Source organism: Schistocerca cancellata, chromosome 3, assembly GCF_023864275.1.
Source record: "Schistocerca cancellata isolate TAMUIC-IGC-003103 chromosome 3, iqSchCanc2.1, whole genome shotgun sequence".
In the NCBI taxonomy this organism is placed as follows: Eukaryota; Metazoa; Arthropoda; class Insecta; order Orthoptera; family Acrididae; genus Schistocerca; species Schistocerca cancellata.
In genome coordinates, this window is record NC_064628.1 from 704896177 (window position 1) to 704917605 (window position 21429).

A 21429-nucleotide genomic window follows, 5' to 3' on the forward strand; every position below is an offset into this window, starting at 1 on the left:
TGTGAGGCCAGTTAGACTGGTATGCACACGGCAGAGGAAAGGTTCAAAAGAGGACGAATACGAGCATTGAGAGGGGGCTACCCTGAGGTACGCCGCGTCTTATCTGAAGCTATTTCATTCTTTGGCAGTTGACTGATACACAGGTGCTGATGCCTGTTGCAATGTTCCTAATCACATGGACGACTCGTTCGTCAAAACCCATTTTTCTCAGCGTTGCACTAAGGAAACTGTGATTCACTCGATCAAATGCTTTTTGGAAGTCAACGAAGAGCAGTGCACATTTTATGTTGGTTACAGCGGTGATGGCAATTATGTCTCTGTATTCTGCTATACTTTTAAAAATACTTCTGCGTGGCACGCATGACTGATAGGGGCTTCTTATTTTCGTGGCCAACTGAGAGTATCTGTTGTTTAAAATTCTTGCAATTATTTTATAATCGGAATTTAATAGGGAAACAGGACGGAAGTTTCTTTTTGCCGCATTTTTTGGAATTAATACTATACTGCTCTCTTTAAAAGCAACAGGTATTTGTTTCCCCAGAAGAACCTCGTCCGCCATTTGGGTAAATTTATCTCCTATCAGGGGCCAATATATCGAATATAAAATTCGACAGGCAAACCGTCCGGTCCTGGCGATTTCTTCAGAGGAGACTAGCAAACGGTTCTGTGGATTTCTTTGTTAGTGAACTAAACGAGAAGGTCGTCATTGTCCCCGTCCGATGCCTGTGGGAAATTCGTCGTAAGACTCTTCACATATCGGACTTGAAGAATACAGATTTTCGTAATATCGATACACAGTGTCTTTCTGAGACGTGAGAGTCACGCGATTGTCAGATTCAAGTTCGTCAATCAAGGTTCGTCTCCTGTTCCGAACGTGTCGCAGCAGGTGGTGCAACGCAGTAGTTTCATCCTCTGACGCGGTTTTAGCTTTAGATTTTAATTTCAGACTTTCCATCTGCAGTCTCTTAATACTAAGCAATTTGACCTTGATTTGTTTGATGTCCGCTAGACGAATGTTGGAGTTATCTGGCTGCTAATATAAATTTCGTAACATTGTGTAGCAAAATTCTATGGTGTTCTTTGTGTCCCTAGATCGTTGAAGACTATACTAAATGAGGACTTTCCTCAACTACGGTTTTGCCTGGCTGCACCACGAATCTGTTACTGTCACGTGCCTATCTGCAAAACGCAGGCACTTTCTACATGCTTCCTGCAGACATTCTCCTAATTCATCTTCCTGAGGCACAGATATGTTGAGGTGCCATTGGCTGCGGAAACGGCGAGTCGGTTGTGCAGTTAAACAGATTGAAGCCAGCACCGTGTTGTGGTCAGAAAAATACACAGGCGTCACTTCTACTTCAATTAAGGAGCTGTCTAGACTTAGACACATATAGATCATGAATATTGTACTATGTGGCCGGCCGGAGTGGCCGTGCGGTTCTAGACGCTACAGTCTGGAGCCGAGCGACCGCTATGGTCGCAGGTTCGAATCCTGCCTTGGGCATGGATGTGTGTGATGTCCTCAGGTTAGTTAGGTTTAATTAGTTCCAAGTTATAGGCGACTGATGGCCTCAGAAGTTAAGTCGCATAGTGCTCAGAGCCATTTGAACCATCTACTACGTGATAGTGGACCTACGTATGTGAAAGCTACAGCTGCGCGGTATTTAATTTCCCGTACATCCTTGAGTTATAAATCAGTGACTAAACGCTTTAGTTCCTGACAGCCATTAAAACTGGTTGTTTGGTCTTTCTTATTTATAACACAATTACAATCTCCTCAATAAAAAGATATTTGGGGTTTCTGCGTAATAAGTAAACGACCTCTTCTTTAAAAAGACGTCTATTGGATGTGACGGAAGGGGCATACAGATTAATAAAGGTTATATCAAATACTTTCATACCTATCACTCTTCCGGAGTCCAACCTCTCAATATCTGTTACTGGAATCCTCTCCCTAATTAAAATTACTGTCCCTACATTAGTTTCAAGTGATACATTTAAAATTTCGTTAAAACCCGCAATTTTAAGGTTAGTCAGCAAAACGTCTTGCAAGAAAGCAATACCAGTCCGTGACTCACGTAGGTAATCCCTTAGCGCTGCAACTTTCGTCTCCGACGTAACCCTATTAATACTGGGAGTTTTAACTGTATATGCCTGGGACATTTAGCTGATATATAAAATATAAATAAATAAATAAATAAATAAATAAATAACACGCTAGCCGTGGTGGCCCAGCGGTTCTAGGCCACTTAGTCTGGAACCGTGCGACCACTACGGTCGCAGGTTCGAACCCTGCCTCTGGCATGGATGTGTGTGATGTCCTTAGGTTTTAGTAGTTCTAAGTTCTAGGGGACTGATGACCTCAGCTGTTAAGTCCCATGATGTTCCGAGCCAAATAACACAATAAAATAACAGTGAAAAGAGGAACTGCGCTTCCTCTAGAAGAAAGGAAAGGTATTACTTCAGCAATCAGTTAAAAACAAAAACCCGTAAATAATCATTCATATACGTAAATCACTGAGCCTGGTGCCTCGGAAATTATTACAAGAACGTTGTTACGATTAGAAGTATTACCGTTTCATATAATTTTCTAAAAGCCTCATTTTGATGCTGGATTCCGAACTGCTCTGGATTTGGTTTTAGGGAGCAGCTTTGCCTCACCAGTATTATTGGAATGTTCCTCCTTAGGTCTTCCCGTAACGATTTCATACAGGATGTTTTTTCCCTTCGCGTCATCCTTGTCAGTGTTGTTTGGTTTGGTGGCGGGAAGCCTTGAGATTTTGTTGGGGTTTGAGCCGACGTCGTTGGACGTCTTGGCTCAACGCGCCTCCCTGCGAGTTGTCTGTGTTTAGTTCTATCAGCACCGAAGCAACCTCAACAGCGGTCTTTTGGTGACTTGCACTAGCTTGCGCTTCGTCCACGGATTCCATTGCAGGAGTTGAATCGTCCGGTTGATTATCTGTAAGACCACGAATGAGGTGGTGTTCCAATTCGTGTTCTTCGAGGTCTCGCTTTTCAGTCGCCGCTTCACTCGTTAGGGGCTCAGCTCCTTTTACTTCCTGAATCTGTTCAACTGCGGCTGCCGGCAGGGTGGCTTCAGCTGCTGTCGACATTTCCTGTTGTGAGCAGTTTGTTTCCTCTGGCGCTTCTGCACTACACTGTTTCTGTTTTCGGGTGGAATGAGAGCTAGGGGAGGAATCGTCGTCCCAGGCGTCTTCGACGGTTTCTAAAGGTCGCTTCTTGTTTCGAAAATCGCATTCGCGAACACACAGACTATTCGGTGTTGTTTTAAAAGGAGGGAAATCATTGTTACTTATGGCGGACGCCGCAGAAGTACTAGCATCACTATCGTTGTCAGAATAAGTGGATTACTACTTCGCAAAACATCGGTGAGTGTCAGTTTTTGACGCTGTGGTAAATTGTTGCGAAGAACAAATACACGGCGCGTACGATCTTGCCGGAAATGACCCGTCTCATTGCAAATATTGCACGTTGGTTCCTGTCCGGAATAGACAACATGCGCTTTACGACCGGCGACGGACATGTGAGATGGAATATTAGCTTTCACTTCCATTTCCTCTGACCTAATGCCATTAAAACACTGCAGTTTATATAGCTTCGACCACCGTTCGTTTGAGACAGATTTAACATCTCGATACTTAGACAGGGCATCCTTAATCAACTGATTATAAATTTCGATGGGAACATTCAACACTCTGACATTGGTGTACATAATTTCGGCTACTCGGATAAAAACAACACTTTGTGAACCATCTCTATGAACAAATTGAGCTGAATTACCCGACCGCGCAACTATCTTATCAACCGTCACTGAGTTAAGAAATTAAACATACACATAGTACTTTCCAGCATCTATTAGCGTTGTATATACAGAATCAGAATGAATACCGATTTCTTCTGTAAGGCGGTCATGTATTTTCAGTGCAGTGGGTTGGACAGGACGAGGTACTTTCTCGAACGAAAAGACCACAGTATTCTTCCTTACGGTGTCGCACATGGTCTTCGGTTCCGACGAAATTCCGGTTGCTAGCGAAATTGCGACGAAGCACGAGACGTGGGACGGACGACAACGATTCGAAAACACTTATCATGGACACTCAAAATAGAACAACGAAAATGCACAGATAGCTTGACGTAAACACCAAACACCGGCGATAGCGCTAACGTATGCGGAGTAAACAACAAGCACGTCCGACTGCGGCGACAGCTAAAGCCAGAATGCTGCCGTTGCACCACGGAGTAGACGCTGCTTAGGTCTTATCATGAACAGGTTCCTCGAACACTCACTGTACCGGTCAAACCTAAGAAATAATGACAGACCGATCCACGAGAGACTCGTCCCAGACGTAGTTGCTCTGGCGGGGGTGTAACTCAGTGGTAGAGTGTCCGCTTCGCATGCAGAAAGGCCTGGGTTCAAATCCCAGCTCCTCCAATTTTTGTTTCTCCATGCAGCAGTACATGCCTATCGCCATATTCTATAAAATTCAGCATACAAGATTCTTCCCCCAAACAAGCGGATTTCATACAGCTCGACCTCATAGCGAGAGGGCGATTACATGCAAAACCCTGGGCTGCGATCCCCCCATTGAAATGTTGCTCCAAAGCCTTCGGTATGGCGTGCGGAGTGCATCTTAAACATCTATTTGCAACTCATAGCGACAATCGTCTTTTTTTTTTTTCTTCGAGTTATTGAAGAATGAAGGGGGCACCCGGGATTGAAGCGGGGACCTTCCGATCTGCAGTCGCATGGTCAACGACCTTTTTTAGGGCCTCCTTGCTCCCCTTCAGCCCCGCTTTTCGCTCGCCATGAATCGCCTTACTCGGCGCCGGCTTCATCTTCCATGATTGCTGAATTATCTTATAATTAGTCTTCATGAATATTTACGACGACACCCCCAAACAAAACTTTTCTGTTGTCCAAGAATGGATACACAGGAGACGTCTTATAATAACAGCAGGTCCCATTTGCATTGGTTTGATTTTTTGTGTTATTTTTCAAGTTTTTTCCTGAGGAGGTGGATTCCATTTTCAGAGTTCTGCTGGGCCCTCACGGCTGCCATAGCGGCCATGGGGCCCTCGAAGTCCCCACCTTACTTTATTCCAGGCAGCAATCCTCTGCTTATGGTCTACAACCCCTTTATTTTGTTTTTATTTTTGTAATTTTTTTGGACAGATATATATGTATACATAGACTATATTTTTTATTTTATACGAATTAAGCAATCTTGTTTCTCTTGGCTGGCTTCTTTGTTTTAAAGCAATACGACTTCGAACAAACGAAAAGGGTTAGCGTAGTCGTATACTGCGAGGATCTTCCTCTTTTTTATTTTTATTTTTTATTTATTTTAATTTTTTTAATATAGATCACACAATTTAAGTATAGTGAAGGAATAAACAAGGCGCTTGGCAACATTAAAGTAAAATGCCGGTTGATAAATGATAAACTCATGTAAACAGAAAGTCGAATAAAGACCTCTGTTCCTCTAGAAAGACAGAAAGAAAATAAAGTATTCCCTTACGGTGCACTGTACAGTAAACGTCACAGTGACTGGAGATGAAAAAATTAGAAATAAATAAATAAACAATACTACTTTCACCGAAGAACGACTTGTAAAAAATTGGCATAATGTTACCCATAATTTCTTGTCTTTGAAAGTATGTGGAACTGTAATGCCAGGTACATACAGAACTCCTCCTCGCTTTTGGTGTCTTGTGACTGTAAATAATGGACAAAGTGACTCTTTAACCAGTTGACAGAGTTACGTTTTGTGCTGGGGTACGGGACTGAGTCTGGATAAAGGAAGTTTTCAGGAATAATACAAAGCATGGAAGTCCTCATCATCGTTACCAGCTTTCGTCGGATGCAGGTCCATACTTCTTGTACGTTGGTCAACAGAAAACGATGTTCATCATTGTCAGTCAAATTGCACGTATTGCACAAAGGGGACGCAGCCAAATGTATAACACGAAGCCTTGAATTGGTATTGATTTTACGGTTAACTGCTCTGTACCAAGATGCTTTCACCGACGTTGGTGAATCACGACAATGTATATTTTTCCAAATTACTAGCCAGCGATGATTTTTGTGTCCGATAATGTTCCTGTTCTTGGTTTCCGTTAGTTTATTAGAATCTATCTTCACCACTGAAAGCTCATTTTCTGGTATAGTTGACTGTGCGTAACTGTACTCCATGAAAAATCTTTTAAAGTGAGTTAGTGCATGCGGAATATGTGAAACATAGACGGGAGGCTGCAGGCAGCCGGCGCTATTTCGGTTAACAAGTGAGCCGTGAGACTGTTCGGTAACGACCTCCACCGTCTGTAGGTGGTGCGTACGTACAACGCTCGTGACTTGTTAGGAACATCTGTTAAATTTAATCCGCCATCGTGCGTGGCGAGAGTGAGGGTATCGTACTTAATTTTAAAAATGTGATGTGTGACAAAATGTCCTAAAACTGACAGCAAACGTTTCGCCGTCTCATGTGGCATGGGCAGTACTCGTGCAACATTGTTAATCTTGGATGTGATGTAGACATTAGCGAAGGTAACTTTCTGTATTTCATCAAGGCGTCTTAGGTAGTGGGTCTGCACGCATGCTGGCTACAAGAGTCCGATAGTTGACGGCAATTGTGTGCCGTATGTTGCTCCTGTACTCAATACCTAGACATTTCATTTTAGAAAGTATTTGCAAATGACCGTGATGTTGCAGCGAGATGCCGCGTCCGATGCCAGACTTCCTTACATTCAACTTCGCCCCCGCGACAAGTTCGTATTTTTTGAAGATCTGAAGGGATTCCACGACTTCTCCTTCTTCCGTGACTAGAAAGCAGACGTCATCGGCATATGCAGTACAATCAATCTCAATGCCGTGGATTAATCCTTGTAGACGCTGAGTCAAGGTAACAAAGGCTCAATGGCAATGGCAAACAAGGCCATTGACATTGGGCATCCCTGTCTCACCGAACTATTAATTGTAATCGGTTTGCTCAGCTAGTAGTTAACCAGAAGCCGCGATATTCCTTTACGAAGTAGCTCATGTACAAGATTTGTAAAATGTATTGGATAACCCCTGACATGCACCGTTCGTAGTATAAACTGATGGTTTACTCTGTCGAACGCCTTTGAAAAGTCAAGGGAAACTAACGCACACCTTATCTTGCACGCCTCTGCAATGGCAATGACGTCTCTGTAGTGAGACAAATTGTGGAATATCGTGCTGCCGACACCGAAACTAGCCTGGTACTCGCTAATAACAGTAGTCATCAACATTTTCAGTCTATTAGAAATAATACGCGCTAGAATTTTGTAGTCACTGTTTAGTGAAGTTAGCGGTCTAAAATATTCAACAGAACGGCATACTGGGTGTTTGGGGATTAAAACCGCGATGCCTTCAACGAGAGCCTGAGGAACAGTAAAATTAAGCTGTAAAATTTCATTAAACAAACTCGACGACTTGGGCTTTAATTTGTCTTTGAAAATATGATAAAATACGGCGGTGAGACCGTCGGGTCCTGGCGATTTATTTTTCGGACTTCGTGAGAGGACGTAATCCAATTCGTCTTCATCAATGTCTCGCAAGAGATTATCAACTTCAGCAGCGTCTAATTTCCTGTGCAAGTTGTTGAGTAGTTCATCTTGCGGTCCCTCGTCGGTGTTTGTCGTTGCCATCAGACCTGCTAGATGATGGTGAAGTGCGTTCTGTATGTCGTGTTGCCGCAAGAGCGCAACACCATCACTCGTTTGAAGATGAGTTGTTGTTCTGCGCTGCCCCCTCTTATTTTCACGAATTACGTGAAATATGGGTGGCATTTCTTCGTCTAGCACATTATGGGGCCTGGACCTTATTTTAAAGCCTTCGGCCTGCTGGCGCTGAAGTTTTAATAGTTTGGCCTTATTTTTTTTAATCTACACACAATTTTCCACTACAATCACATCGGATTGGCAGAGTTCTCAGAGACAAGTAAAATAAAACTCAGATGTTTGCCACCAGGCTTTTACTCGAGCATAGTTTTTTAACATTTTCGTTACATTTGGTGTGGCATCTTTTAGCCACCATTCAGTAACGGGGCTATACTGTCCGGCTCTTCTTTCACATGCCACCCATGTTTCATTAAAGACACGGTGACATCCAACATCGTGGAGGAGAGCATTAAGTTTCCAGAATCCTTTGCCGCGAAATGTGCCTTGTTTAACCATGTTGACAGGACAAATATACGCGACATGGTCGGAAAAAATCATGGGACAAACTTTAGAATGTAGGAGTGCGTTCGTCAAACTCGCCGACAAATACTGTCTATCCGGCTGGCAGAGTGGTTCGTGATACGAGTGAACCCAGGTGCCGCTCCGTACGTGTGCTCCCACGTGTCAGTTAGGTGCATTTCTTGGACGATTCGTTCTAGTTCTCCAGATTTATTGAAGTGTAGCGTCTGGTCCGTTGGAATTACGACACAGTTGAAATCACCCGCAAAAATTGTATGATCGTAGGTGCCCTTAAACAGTGGGACTATGGCGCTTGTAGAGAACTCAGCCCTAGCATTCCTATTGCTACTGCCGGCCGGGGCATAAACATTGATTATGCGTATTCGATCGAAAGTAACAGCGATCCCTCTATGGTCAGGAAGTTTTTCTTCATCGGTCGTTATAATGCCTTCTTTTACTAAAATCGCAGTCCCTAAATCTGTACCGCTCCCTGGATTAGAGACAGTTTTAAAACCGGGTACGCCGGCCACGGTGGTCGTGCGGTTCTAGGCGCTTCAGTCCGGAGCCGCGGGACTGCTACGGTCGCAGGTTCGAATCCTGCCTCGGGCATGGATGTGTGTGATGTCCTTAGGTTAGATAGGTTTAAGTAGTTCTAAGTTCTAGGGGACTGATGACCAAAAATGTTAAGTCCCATAGTGCTCAGAGCCATTCGAACCATTTGAAAACCGGGTAGTCGGTCAAGTTCAATCGCAGCGCAGTAACAGAATATATGTATCTGCAGCGTATAAAAAAAATCTTGTAAATTATGGAGCCGCCAATAGGACTGTATTATATTGTTAATTAAGTCTCAGTTTTGGCCTTTTCACATGAACAGACCCCAGGCCTATTTTTTTTTCTTTTTAAAAGAGATGGGGCCCCTCCACGTCCGCACCAACGTGGTGACCAAACCGAAAGTTCTACTGTCACCTCCGTAAACATGTTAGTTATCTAGTAAGTGGACCACAGGATGCTGGGCTGTGATGTTGTCCGTGCGTCTGGGTAAGACTACGCATTAACACGGTCCATCAGGTGATGGATAGTGGACGAAACGCGAGTGAGGGTAGCAATTTGAGGAGCAGAGGGGAAAAAAGTGCCATGGCTCGTGCCGTGGGAAAAAAACTCTGCGACAGTGGGATGGGTAGTAAGAGCAGTAGTGGCTTACTAGCTGCGATAGTTCATGCAAGGTTGGATTTGTTAGTATAGGTATCATGCATCATTACCGTGACAAACGATGGCGATGTGTCCCAGTTGCTGCAGCTGCTACATTCCTGGAACAATCAAGATCGTTATACAGTAGTGGGAGATCGGCCATAGATAATCTCACTGTGTGGGGGATGTGCGGAGCTTGTCTGCATGCAGTGTACGGTACGGCTTCCCAGTGTGGTGCCAGTTATTCGGCAGTGTATTTCAGCTGGATATCAAGTAATGTCGTCTGATTAACAGGGGCTCGCCTGTACCGTCATGTTTGCGTATGTTTGGCCATAGCTGTTATGTCCTTACAAGTATGTCTTTTGGTCTTTTATGTTTCCATCTATGGTTGTGGTCGTAGTTCCCCAGATTCAGAATAAACGGGTTCTGCGAATGTCTGGAGCTTCTGTATAGTCTTGTGGTGAGTTTGTGGATTACCTCCGTGAGAGTCTCAAGTCGGTATTCCCGGTGAAAGTCCGCGATGCCTGTGTATCGTGGAGCATTGCTTATGATTTTGAGTACTTTGTTTTGTATGAGCTGCAGACTGCGCAGGCGTGTAGGCGCAGCGTATCCCCAGACAGGAGCTGCGTACGTCATCAGGGGTCGGATAAGTGTCATGTACATGGACCTCGACATCCTTCTGTTCAGTGTGCTACGCCTGTTGAGCATAGGATACAGCTGTTTGAGCCTCGCGCTAGCTCGGTTGGTTATGTGTTGTATGTGGTCCCCCCAGAGTAATTTCCGGTCCAGCCAGACACCGAGGTATTTGACTTTCTCGCGGAAACGTATTGGACGTGCATGTAGAGTTATTGGTCTGCAGTAGCGGTGTTTGCGCAGTTGCTTCGGTCTTTTAGTGAACAGAACGGCTTCGCACTTGTCGACGTTTACTCTAACACGCCATTTCTCCAACCAAGGCTCGGCCACTCTGAGTGCAGTCTGTAGGCGTGACGCAATGTTTGATGGTTTCCAATCTTGCGCGAGGATGGCTGTGTCATCCGCGTAGATTGCCATCATTGTGTTGTGTGTGGTTGGAAGATCGTTTATGTAGAGGTTAAACAGTAGGGGCCCTAGGATGCTTCCCTGGGGTACTCCCGCGTGTATTCTGTGTCGTGTTGATTGTTTTCCCTGCACGTCAGTGTTGAAACTCCTGTCTGTGAGGTATGAGTGTATTAGACGCAGCAGCCCGTCGGGGAATCCCGCGTCGCTGAGTTTGCGGATGAGGCCGTTGTGCCACAGACGGTCGAAAGCCTTTTCGATGTCCAGGAACACTGCCCCTGTAGCTTTGTTTATGTTGAAGCCATGTGTTATGTGTTCAACGACCCGTAAGAGTTGTTGTGTTGTGGAGTGGTGATTCCTGAAGCAGAATTGCTCCGGTCTCAGGATGTCATTTGTTATGCAGTGCCTAGTAATGCGTTTGAGAATCACCTTCTCAACAATCGTATTGAGCGAGCTCAGAAGGCTGATGGGTCGATAATTTTGTGGGAGGCTGTGGTCTTTCCCCGGCTTCCTGAACATTAGGACCTTGGCCGTCTTCCAAAAGGCGGGGAAGTGTTGGTGTTTTACTTTGCATTCGTTATGTGTGTTAGGTACTGTTGCTTTATCCGTGAACTCCTGGAGGACACGGTTTCGAATGCCATCATGACCAGGGGCTTTCCTAGCAGCAGAATGCATTACAGCCCAGGAAACTTCGGCTGTGCTAGCATGTCGAATGTCGTCGCGCGATGGTTGGGCTAGAATGCGTGCAACCTCTTGGTCAGTAGCAAGTGTGAACACTGGATCTGATGGTACCAGGTTCGGTGTGAATGACGCTGCGAGTGTTCGGGCCATTAGTTCTGCTTTCTCTTCCGCTGAGTATGCAGGTCCGTCAGGCCCTTGAAGCGTTAGGGTGTATATTTTCTCCCTGGTGAAGTGTCTGGCTAGTTGCCACACGCCAGGTCGTGCTGTGTCCAGCCCTTTGAGTTTTTGGTTCCACTGTTGTGTTCTATGTGTTTGTATTTTATCGTGTATGATGCCCTGTAGCCGGTTAATGTGCCGTTTGAAATACGGACGTCTGGTGCGCTGCCATTGTCTCCTGAGGCGATTCCTCATTGAGATTAGGCCCAGGATTTCCTGGGCAGGGCCGCACTGCGTTGTTGTGAGGTGCGATCAGGTATGGTGCCTGCCATTGCGTCCTGGACGGCGTTGGTGAGGGTTTCTACTGCCTCGTCAATTTGTGCTGTTTCATTAATTTCATGTATAGGTGGGATGTGGCTATAAAGCGTTTACTTGAACAATGTCCAATTCGCACGCCCGTAGTCCAACATCTTGCGTTGTTCCGTGTGCTGCACCGTTTCCTCAATGTATAGTATTACAGGTTGGAGGTCTGAGGGCAGATAGTTTTCAACGGCGACGTTGAGCGTCGCTGTAATGCCCTTGATGAGGGCCATGTTTATCACGTCTGGTCTGTGTCCCCTCTGATAGGGAATGTGCGTCGGTTCAGTCGGCGCTAGTATAATGTAGTTTCTACCTAGTGAATGTTCGTACAGTTTTTTGCCGTTGGGATTTCGTATGCGTGAATTCCATTCTGGGTGTTTTGCGTTCAGATCTCCAGCGACTATTACTCGCGGTGAAATGTTGATTAATATGCTGATATCGCGTGTTGAGATGCCTACAGGGCTGTTGTATACCGATATCAGTGTGGTGTAGGCTCCGTTGAACTTGACTGACGGCCGTAGCCTTGATTTTTTCCAGTTCAGGGAGCTCTATGTTTGTGTGCTCAATGTCTTTGTGTATGACGATTGCAGTTCCACCTGCCACGGCGTCGCCCGGTCGGTCGGTACGATAGACACAATAGCCAGGAAAGTTTAATTGTTTGTGCGTCTTAAGTTTAGTCGCGCTCAGTAGCGCGACAACGATTCCCTTGCGCTCCATCAACATCTACATCTACATCTATACTCCGCGAGCCACCTTACGGTGTGTGGCGGAGGGTACTTATTGTACCACTATCTGATCCCCCCTTCCCTGTTCCATTCACGAATTGTGCGTGGGAAGAACGACTGCTTGTAAGTCTCCGTATTTGCTCTAATTTCTCGGATCTTTTCGTTGTGATCATTACGCGAGATATATGTGGGCGGTAGTAATATGTTGCCCATCTCTTCCCGGAATGTGCTCTCTCGTAATTTCGATAATAAACCTCTCCGTATTGCGTAACGCCTTTCTTGAAGTGTCCGCCACTGGAGCTTGTTCAGCATCTCCGTAACGCTCTCGCGCTGACTAAATGTCCCCATGACGAATCGCGCTGCTTTTCGCTGGATCATGTCTATCTCTTCTATTAATCCAACCTGGTAAGGGTCCCATACTGATGAGCAATACTCAAGAATCGGACGAACAAGCGTTTTGTAAGCTACTTCTTTCGTCGATGAGTCACATTTTCTTAGAATTCTTCCTATGAATCTCAACCTGGCGCCTGCTTTTCCCACTATTTGTTTTATGTGATCATTCCACTTCAGATCGCTCCGGATAGTAACTCCTAAGTATTTTACGGTCGTTACCGCTTCCAATGATTTACCACCTATGGCATAATCGTACTGGAATGGATTTCTGCCCCTATGTATGCGCATTATATTACATTTATCTACGTTTAGGGAAAGCTGCCAGCTGTCGCACCATGCATTAATCCTCTGCAGGTCTTCCTGGAGTACGTACGAGTCTTCTGATGTTGCTACTTTCTTGTAGACAACCGTGTCATCTGCAAATAGCCTCACGGAGCTACCGATGTTGTCAACTAAGTCATTTATGTATATTGTAAACAATAAAGGTCCTATCACGCTTCCTTGCGGTACTCCCGAAATTACCTCTACATCTGCAGATTTTGAACCGTTAAGAATGACATGTTGTGTTCTTTCTTCTAGGAAATCCTGAATCCAATCACAAACCTGGTCCGATATTCCGTAAGCTCGTATTTTTTTCACTAAACGTAAGTGCGGAACCGTATCAAATGCCTTCCTGAAGTCCAGGAATACGGCATCAATCTGCTCGCCAGTGTCTACGGCACTGTGAATTTCTTGGGCAAATAGGGCGAGCTGAGTTTCACATGATCTCTGTTTGCGGAATCCATGTTGGTTATGATGAAGGAGATTTGTATTATCTAAGAACGTCATAATACGAGAACACAAAACATGTTCCATTATTCTACAACAGATTGACGTAAGCGAAATAGGCCTATAATTATTCGCATCTGATTTATGACCCTTCTTGAAAATGGGAACGACCTGCGCTTTCTTCCAGTCGCTAGGTACTTTACGTTCTTCCAGCGATCTACGATAAATTGCTGATAGAAAGGGGGCAAGTTCTTTAGCATCATCACTGTAGAATCTTAAGGGTATCTCGTCTGGTCCGGATGCTTTTCCGCTACTAAGTGATAGCAGTTGTTTTTCAATTCCGATATCGTTTATTTCAATATTTTCCATTTTGGCGTCCGTGCGACGGCTGAAGTCAGGGACCGTGTTACGATTTTCCGCAGTGAAACAGTTTCGGAACACTGAATTCAGTATTTATGCCTTTCTTCGGTCGTCCTCTGTTTCGGTGCCATCGTGGTCAACGAGTGACTGAATAGGGGATTTAGATCCGCTTACCGATTTTACATATGACCAAAACTTTTTAGGGTTCTTGTTTAGATTGTTTGCCAATGTTTTATGTTCGAATTCGTTGAATGCTTCTCTCATTGCTCTCTTTACGCTCTTTTTCGCTTCGTTCAGCTTTTCCTTATCAGCTATGATTCGACTACTCTTAAACCTATGATGAAGCTTTCTTTGTTTCCGTAGTACCTTTCGTACATGATTGTTATACCACGGTGGATCTTTCCCCTCGCTTTGGACCTTAGTCGGTACGAACTTATCTAAGGCGTACTGGACGATGTTTCTGAATTTTTTCCATTTTTGTTCCACATCCTCTTCCTCAGAAACGAACGTTTGATGGTGGTCACTCACATATTCTGCGATTTGTGCCCTATCACTCTTGTTAAGCAAATATATTTTCCTTCCTTTCTTGGCATTTCTTATTACACTTGTAGTCATTGATGCAACCACTGTTTTTGGTCTCTGAGGACGGACGTTCTTTATCAACGATGATAATGTCCTCTCTGGTAAGCCGTCAGGTATTTTATCGTTTCGCCCAAGGGGGGGGGGGGGGTCCCTCTAACCTAAAAAACCCCCGTGTGCACGCCACACGTACTCTGCTACCCTAGTAGCTGCTTCCGGTGTGTAGTGCACGCCTGACCCGTCTGGGGGGGCCCTACAGTTCTCCACCCAATAACGGAGGTCGATGAATTTGCAACCATTATAGTCGCAGAGTCGTCTGAGCCTCTGGTTTAGACCCTCCACACGGCTCCAAACAAGAGGACCGCGATCGACTCTGGGCACTATGCTGCAGATATTAAGCTCAGCTTGCACTCCGCGTGCGATGCTGGTTGTCTTCACCAAATCAGCCAGCCGCCGGAAGGAACCAAGGATGGCCTCAGAACCCAAGCGGCAGGCGTCATTCGTTCCGACATGTGCTACTATCTGCAGCCGGTCACACCCAGTGCGTTCAATAGCTGCCGGAAGGGCGTCCTCCACATTACGGACGAGACCCCCCGGCAAGCACACCGAGTGCACACTGGCATTCTTCCCCGACCTACCCGCTATTTTCCTGAGGGGCTCCATAACCCGCCTAACGTTGGAGCTCCCTATAACTAATAGGCCCGCCCTCTGTGACTGTCGGGACCTTGCCGGAGAATCGGCCACTGGCCCAACAGGCGAGGCATCCTGTGGTGGCTCGGAAACGATGTCATCACCACTAGGAAGCACCCCGTACCTGTTGGAAAGGGGTAAGGCAGCTGCCACGCGGCCAGATCCCACCTTCGCCTTTCGGCCAGGCACGCGCGAGCCCACCACTGTCCGCCATTCACCCTGGAGTGATGGCTGACCGGTAAGATGCTCACTGCCGGAAGACGCAGCGACATCAGGGGTTCCATGTGATTCCAAGGCCACCGAAGTAGGCATAGGTCTCACCACAGTTGCCCCAACGCCACTACGAGCCGACGCCTGCGCCTCGAGCTCGATGAGCCTAACAGACAAAGCCTCCACCTGCCCCCGAAGAGTGGCCAATTCTCCTTGCGTCCGCTCACAACAACCACAGTCCCTACACATGACTATGTTTACCCTACCCTATACGGTGACAAATTCCCAAGATAATCTTCTGATGAGCTACTCTGATAATCAAGAAACACTCACTGAAATACGAGACGCGAAAACTACGCTAGGTTTTCCCAGAAAAACTATTTAAAAGCTAAGCGCAGCAAATAAGTACAAAAACGCTTTATACAAACAGTACTCGCTGCTGCTGGTGCTCTCGCTCTGGCTGTCAACGCGGCAAATTCTGCCCTTTTGTTGTGGATCGAGTCTGCATTCCAGAACAGGATGTGTGATAGTGTGTGCGGGTCTGCGTTATGGGCCGGGTGTGGCATATTATTCATGTAAGAGTGTGAAGGAGTCTTGTGATGGCAGTGTGTATGACAGCCCAGTATTGCCCGGGTTCAGCACTCGTGAGCTGGGCGATGAGTGTAGTGACGGCCGTTAGTACCTTGGTAAGGATTTTTTCGGCCGTGTGTCGAGGGAATAGTTCTGTATAACGACTGGGGGGAAACCAGTCTTGTGTTGTGTGGGAACCTCTGTGGCTTTGTGTGCTTTGTTGTTGTTGTTCGCCACAGCTGTGTTTGCGTTTTGTTTTGTGTTAATGTTGCTAGCCTGAGATGAGCTAGTAGATGTAGGCAACAGCTCCTTTCGGTTGCCTAGCGAGTTTGGTTGCTCGCTTGTTTGTGTTGTTTTTCTGGGTCTGCGTTTTGGGCCCTCCACCTGCCAGGGCTCTGTGTAGTGGTTTTCTGTGTCCACATCCGCCGCCGCTGCCTCGATCTCTTGAGGGAGAATGGTAGATGACCGTCCAGTGACAGGTGAGTGTAAAGTGATGTTGAGTGTAGTTGTTTTAGTGGGAGAGACGTCCGCCCCGAAAAGTTCGGTGATTAGCCGGCGCGACTCAAGCTGCTTTTGCGCTTTCGCGCCAAGCTGTCGAGCGTCGCCAGCCGCTCCCTTGCCTTCGGCAGCGGGCGGGGCGCGAGTTTCGGCGGGTGCAGTTGATCCTCGCGCCTCGTGTGTTGAAGTCTTGCTGCGGGTGACAGCAGGGGAAGTGCTAGTAGCGTCCGCCATCTCGCACTTCGGATTCTTTATTTATTTATTTATTTGTTGGGTGGGAAGAGGGACAAAAATTTTGCTTTTCTCGATAGGCGAGAGAAGTGTCTCTTGTTCCCTATTGAAGTGGGTGGTCCCTACTTCACGCTTAACATGCGCTGTTCGTGCAAGCGCGGCACCTAAAGGAGGTGCGGAAGAAGAATGGCCTGGAGCACGCGGGCTTGGTCCCGTGAAGGAGCCCTCGTACTGCCTCGGAGTCCGTGAAAGAACGTGAGAATCACGTTGGGGGCGTTGGGTAACCGGAGGCTACCGGGAGCTGCGAGCCGAAGCTCTTTCGCGGCAGTCCGCGACTGGTTGCGGGGCTTTGTGTCGAAGGGGAGCGAGCTCAACGCTTCGGCACTCGGCCGGTTGCCGATGGGCGGCTGCGCCGGGAGCGGCTGATGCGCACTCCCCAGGCGCTGCGCGCGCGCGCGCGCGCGCGCGCTGCAGCTCTTCAGGGAGGTATCTTCGTTACCTCGGTGGTGTAGAAGTATTTGCATTTCTGCATCGCCTTCTGCCTATAATTGTGTCTGGATTGTTATGTTCAAGGGAGTTTTGGATACACAGGATTTCTTGCTGCGTGAGAGGAATATGGTTGCTGTTGGACAGTGGATTGAGTATCTTAGGATTGACTTTTGTCGGTTTTTATATATATATATATATATATATATATATATATATATATATATATATGCTCAAACTATTTATATAGTGAGAGAGTAGACAGACAGAGCGGATAGTCAGAGATTTTGATGATGATGGGTGTGGTTTGGAGATGTAATGATGGTGATTCTTAATCCTAGGATGATGATGATGATGATGATGATAAGTGGGTGTCCATACGACAGTTTGCTGCTGTGACAGGCTTGTGGACATTTGATAGCCTGGTGGAGTAGTTATGGGTGAACTTACATGGGGTTTAGTTTCGTAGTTTTATATACTAAGTAGGGGTGTGGTGGTGAGGTTTGAATATGATGGTTGTGAGTGTTGTGCCCTAGACAATTTTGCACAATGGGGGACGTGCGGGCCGTTCGAGCGTCCGGTATGATCGTTTAAGCATTGCTTATGGCTAATTCTTGGTGGTGGGTTTTGTTACCACTTGCTAGGTGTTTTGGAGGGGGTGACTTATATGCTAATGGTGGGAGGGAGTGACTGGATTTTGGGTTTTTCTATGTTTGATGACTAAGTTTGGGGGTGTTGCACTTATGTGCAGGACGTATTTTCCACTATTCTAGAGGGGGACTGTATTTACAGTTATAGGGGAGTACTTTTGTTCACTATTGCTAAGGGTGGGCAGTATTTATAGTGATGGGGGTTTCGCATTCATTCATTCATCTTTGTTTGACCTCATTCACTCTCTCTCACTCACGCAGTAGGTCTGGCCATCTGGTTGTCGCCAGTCGGTGGACTCTTTGTCCTAGTTTTTGTATGAGTGGGTTTGACGACTCCCTGGTTTGCTGGTAGAAGATGGTTGCAAACTGTCTTATCCTTGTCGTTAGGAGTGGGACGTCCGCCATCTGGTGTACATCGGCCGTCGGGAATCGGCGCTGGAGGTGTAGCGCCCTCTTTAGGGCGCAGCTTTGCACCGTTTGGAGCCTCTTCAGGTGTGTGGGTGCTGCGTTTCCCCACACTACTGCGGCGTATTCGAGGACCGCCCGCACTAGTGTGAGGTATAAGATGACCGCTAGTCGTGGTGGCAGTGTTGATGTTGGGTTGATAAGAGGATATAGTTCCTTCAGCCTGGCGTAGCCTCTCTGTCTTATTTCCTCGATGTGAGGTTTCCACGTCAGGTACCTGTCCAGTGTTACTCCAAGATATTTGGCTGTTGTTGTCCAAGGTACTGGGGTTCCTCTTATTTGTATCATCCTGTAGTTTCTTGGTACTGGTCTACGGCAGATGGGTATGGCTTGTGTCTTTGTTGCATTGAATGACAGGCGCCATTTTGTTGCCCAGCTTACCAGTTCATCGCAGGCTCTTTGCAGTCTTTGTTGCAGGTGGTTTGCGTTTGTACTGCGAGAGTACAAGGCCGTGTCGTCTGCGTATAGGGCGAGGTGTACCCTGTCGATTGTTGGCGTGTCCGCTGTATACATTATATACAGTAGTGGGCCAAGCACGCTCCCTTGTGGCACGCCTGCGTTTATTCGTCTGATTGTTGATGTTCCCTCTTGCGTTCGCACGTGAAAGGTTCTGCCTTCTAGGTAGCTCTTGAGTAGTTTGACGTGTGACACGGGTACCCCCTGCACTAGTAGTTTGTACAGGAGGCCCTCGTGCCACACTGAATCAAATGCGCGCGATATATCTAAGAGCATCGCGGCGAAGTATTCTCTGCGTTCTCTGGCGTCCAACGCTTCTTCTACCAGTCTCAGCAGTTGGTGTGTTGTTGAGTGCCCGCATCGGAATCCGAATTGGGCGTCTGGTAATATGCGCTCGTCTTCAACGTGTTGCAGCAGTTTCTTGGAGTATATTCTTTCGAATATCTTCGAAATCGCTGGCAGAAGACTTATTGGTCTATAACTGGCTGGAAGTTTGTGGTCTTTACCCGGTTTAGGTATGGCCACAATTTCCGCATGCTTCCATGCTGCTGGGTAGTGGCCCGTGTTGATAATGCTGTTGAAAGCTGCCGTTAGTAGTGGTATCACTGTGGGTGGCATTTGCTGTATTAGTTGGTTGGTGAGGAGGTCTGGTCCTCCTGCTTTCTGGACGTTTAGACTTCGTATTTGTGCCGCCACTTCTTCTTCACTTATCGGTTCGATGGTGTCATCCTCTGCCTGATGTGCAAGGTATGCTGGCACTCTGGTGGCCACCAGCGCTAGGTGTTCCTGGTCGACGGGATAGTTTATTGGCTGGAAGTTCTCAGCGAATACATCTGCTAAGGCGTTAGCCTTGTCGTCAGGGTTGCACACTACGTTGTTGCCTATTGTCAGCGGTGGTATTTTTTGAATCTTGTTGAGTAGGTACTTTTTCATTTTCCAGGCGGATTGGTCCTGTAGGTTGAGTGTGGCTATTTTCTGTGCCCATTCTCGGTGTCTATGTTCTTGTACTGCGGCTTTTATCTCGCGTTGTAGTCGGTTGATCTCTCTCTTGGTGGCCGGGAGTCTTGTCACGTGCCACTCTCTGATTAGCCTGTTTTTCTGCGTGATTATGTCCAGCACTTCCCGGGGTAGCTGCCTGTGGTTGTCCCTATGCTCTTGTCTATGTGCTGGGGTAGCTGCTTCCGCTGCCTCTAAGGCTTGTGTTGTTATGTGCAGGAGGGTAGCTTCTGTTCCTGCTTCTGTAGGGTCAGGGATCGTGGTGAGTGTTTCCTCCAGCGTCTCTTTGTAGGTTCGCCAGTTTATCCCTTTGATGTTGATCCCTCGGTGTTGTTTCTCTGTTCCTTGAAGGTCTACGCTGTAGAGTACAGGCATGTGGTCCGAAGACATGGCGCGGATGGATGTTGCTGCCACGTCTGCTTGCAAGCCCTTAGTTATGGCGAAGTCTATGATGTCTGGCCTTCATCCGTTCTTTGGATAAATAGTCGGTTCGAAGGGGGCAGTGGTCATTGCATCGTTCCTTGTTACTGCTCTCAGTAGTCTTCTCCCACTGACGTTGGTGTACCGGCTGTTCCAGTGTGTGTGTTTGGCGTTGAAGTCGCCGGCGAGGAAGATTTTCCCTGGTATTGCCAGTATCGCATCGAAGTCTTGGGGCTCGAGGGGTCGAGCCGGTTTTCTGTATAGTGAAATGACGTTGACTGTACCATCTGCTGTCTTGATTGCCACTCCAGTGGCCTCGGTGGTCGTCAGTTCTGGCAGGTTGATGACGTGGTGTTGCAGTGAGGTGCGAACGTAGATCGCGGTTCCTCCTCCTGCTGTGGACCTGTCATTCCTGTAGCAGTTGAAGTTTGCCGCTTTGACGTGTACTCCTGGCTTGAGATCTGTTTCTTGTAGCAGGCACACGTCTACCCTCTCGTTATGTAGGAATTCTCGGAATTCTCGGAATTCTCCCTGCTCGTTCACGAGTTTCCGTTCTGCGTTCCAGGTTACTATTTTCAGTTCCTGTAGGTGTGCTGCCATGTTAGTGCTGGCGGGTTACGTTGGACATAGCCCCGATGGCCGCTAGGACGGCGGTGTTTATTTGCTGGGGTATGTTTTTCAGCATGGTTTCCATGGCTGAGGCGACGGCGGCTGCGACTGCTTCCTTTAGCATGCCCATTGTGACTGGTTGGTCGTCTTCTGGCGGTGTTCTCGGAGCAGTCGTTGGTCGTGGTGGTTGTGCTGTTGGTACTGGGGGGGCTGGTCGGTGTGGTCTGTTGATCCTCCCAGCTGCTTTTGATGTTGCTGCGGCGTAGGAGGTGCCACTTCGTCGGTCTGACGTAGGGCGTCTTAGTCCGGCGATGTGTGCTTTAACCACTTCACATCCCATGTAGTTGGCTGGGTGTTGTTGAGAGCAGCGTGCACAGGTCGGTGGTGTGTTGGCATCTTTCTTGCATTCTTCAGCAGGGTGATTTCCTGCGCACTTGGCGCATTTCGTCTGCATGGTGCAGTGCCTGGCAATATGGTCCAGGCCCTGACATCTGTAGCACCTCCTTGGTTCTTTCTTCCTTCTTGGTTTCTCCATGGTGATGTCCACATTTGCAAGGGAGGTAAGGCTTCTTAGTCTCCTGTTTTCTGGCGTGTCGGTTGCCACTATCTCTAGTAGTGGTGTGTCCCTTTTTGTCTTGGGTGACTTTACCCTTGTTATTGTGCGTGGGGTGATCTGTAATTTT

The 21429-nt window shown here is 47.1% G+C and overlaps 1 protein-coding gene and 1 non-coding gene across 2 annotated transcripts in view; one reads left to right on the forward strand and one right to left on the reverse strand.

The window, feature by feature from the left end:
- Positions 1-21429, reverse strand: part of LOC126176525 (uncharacterized) — a 188570-nt gene that overhangs the window by 124355 nt on the left and 42786 nt on the right. The window contains exon 6 of the mRNA XM_049923680.1: positions 20757-21194. Coding sequence (XP_049779637.1) covers positions 20757-21194 — 438 coding nt within the window. The remainder of the gene's footprint in view (positions 1-20756; positions 21195-21429) is intronic.
- Positions 4382-4453, forward strand: Trnaa-cgc (transfer RNA alanine (anticodon CGC)). The gene has a single exon. It is a non-coding gene; the product is annotated as a tRNA-Ala (tRNA).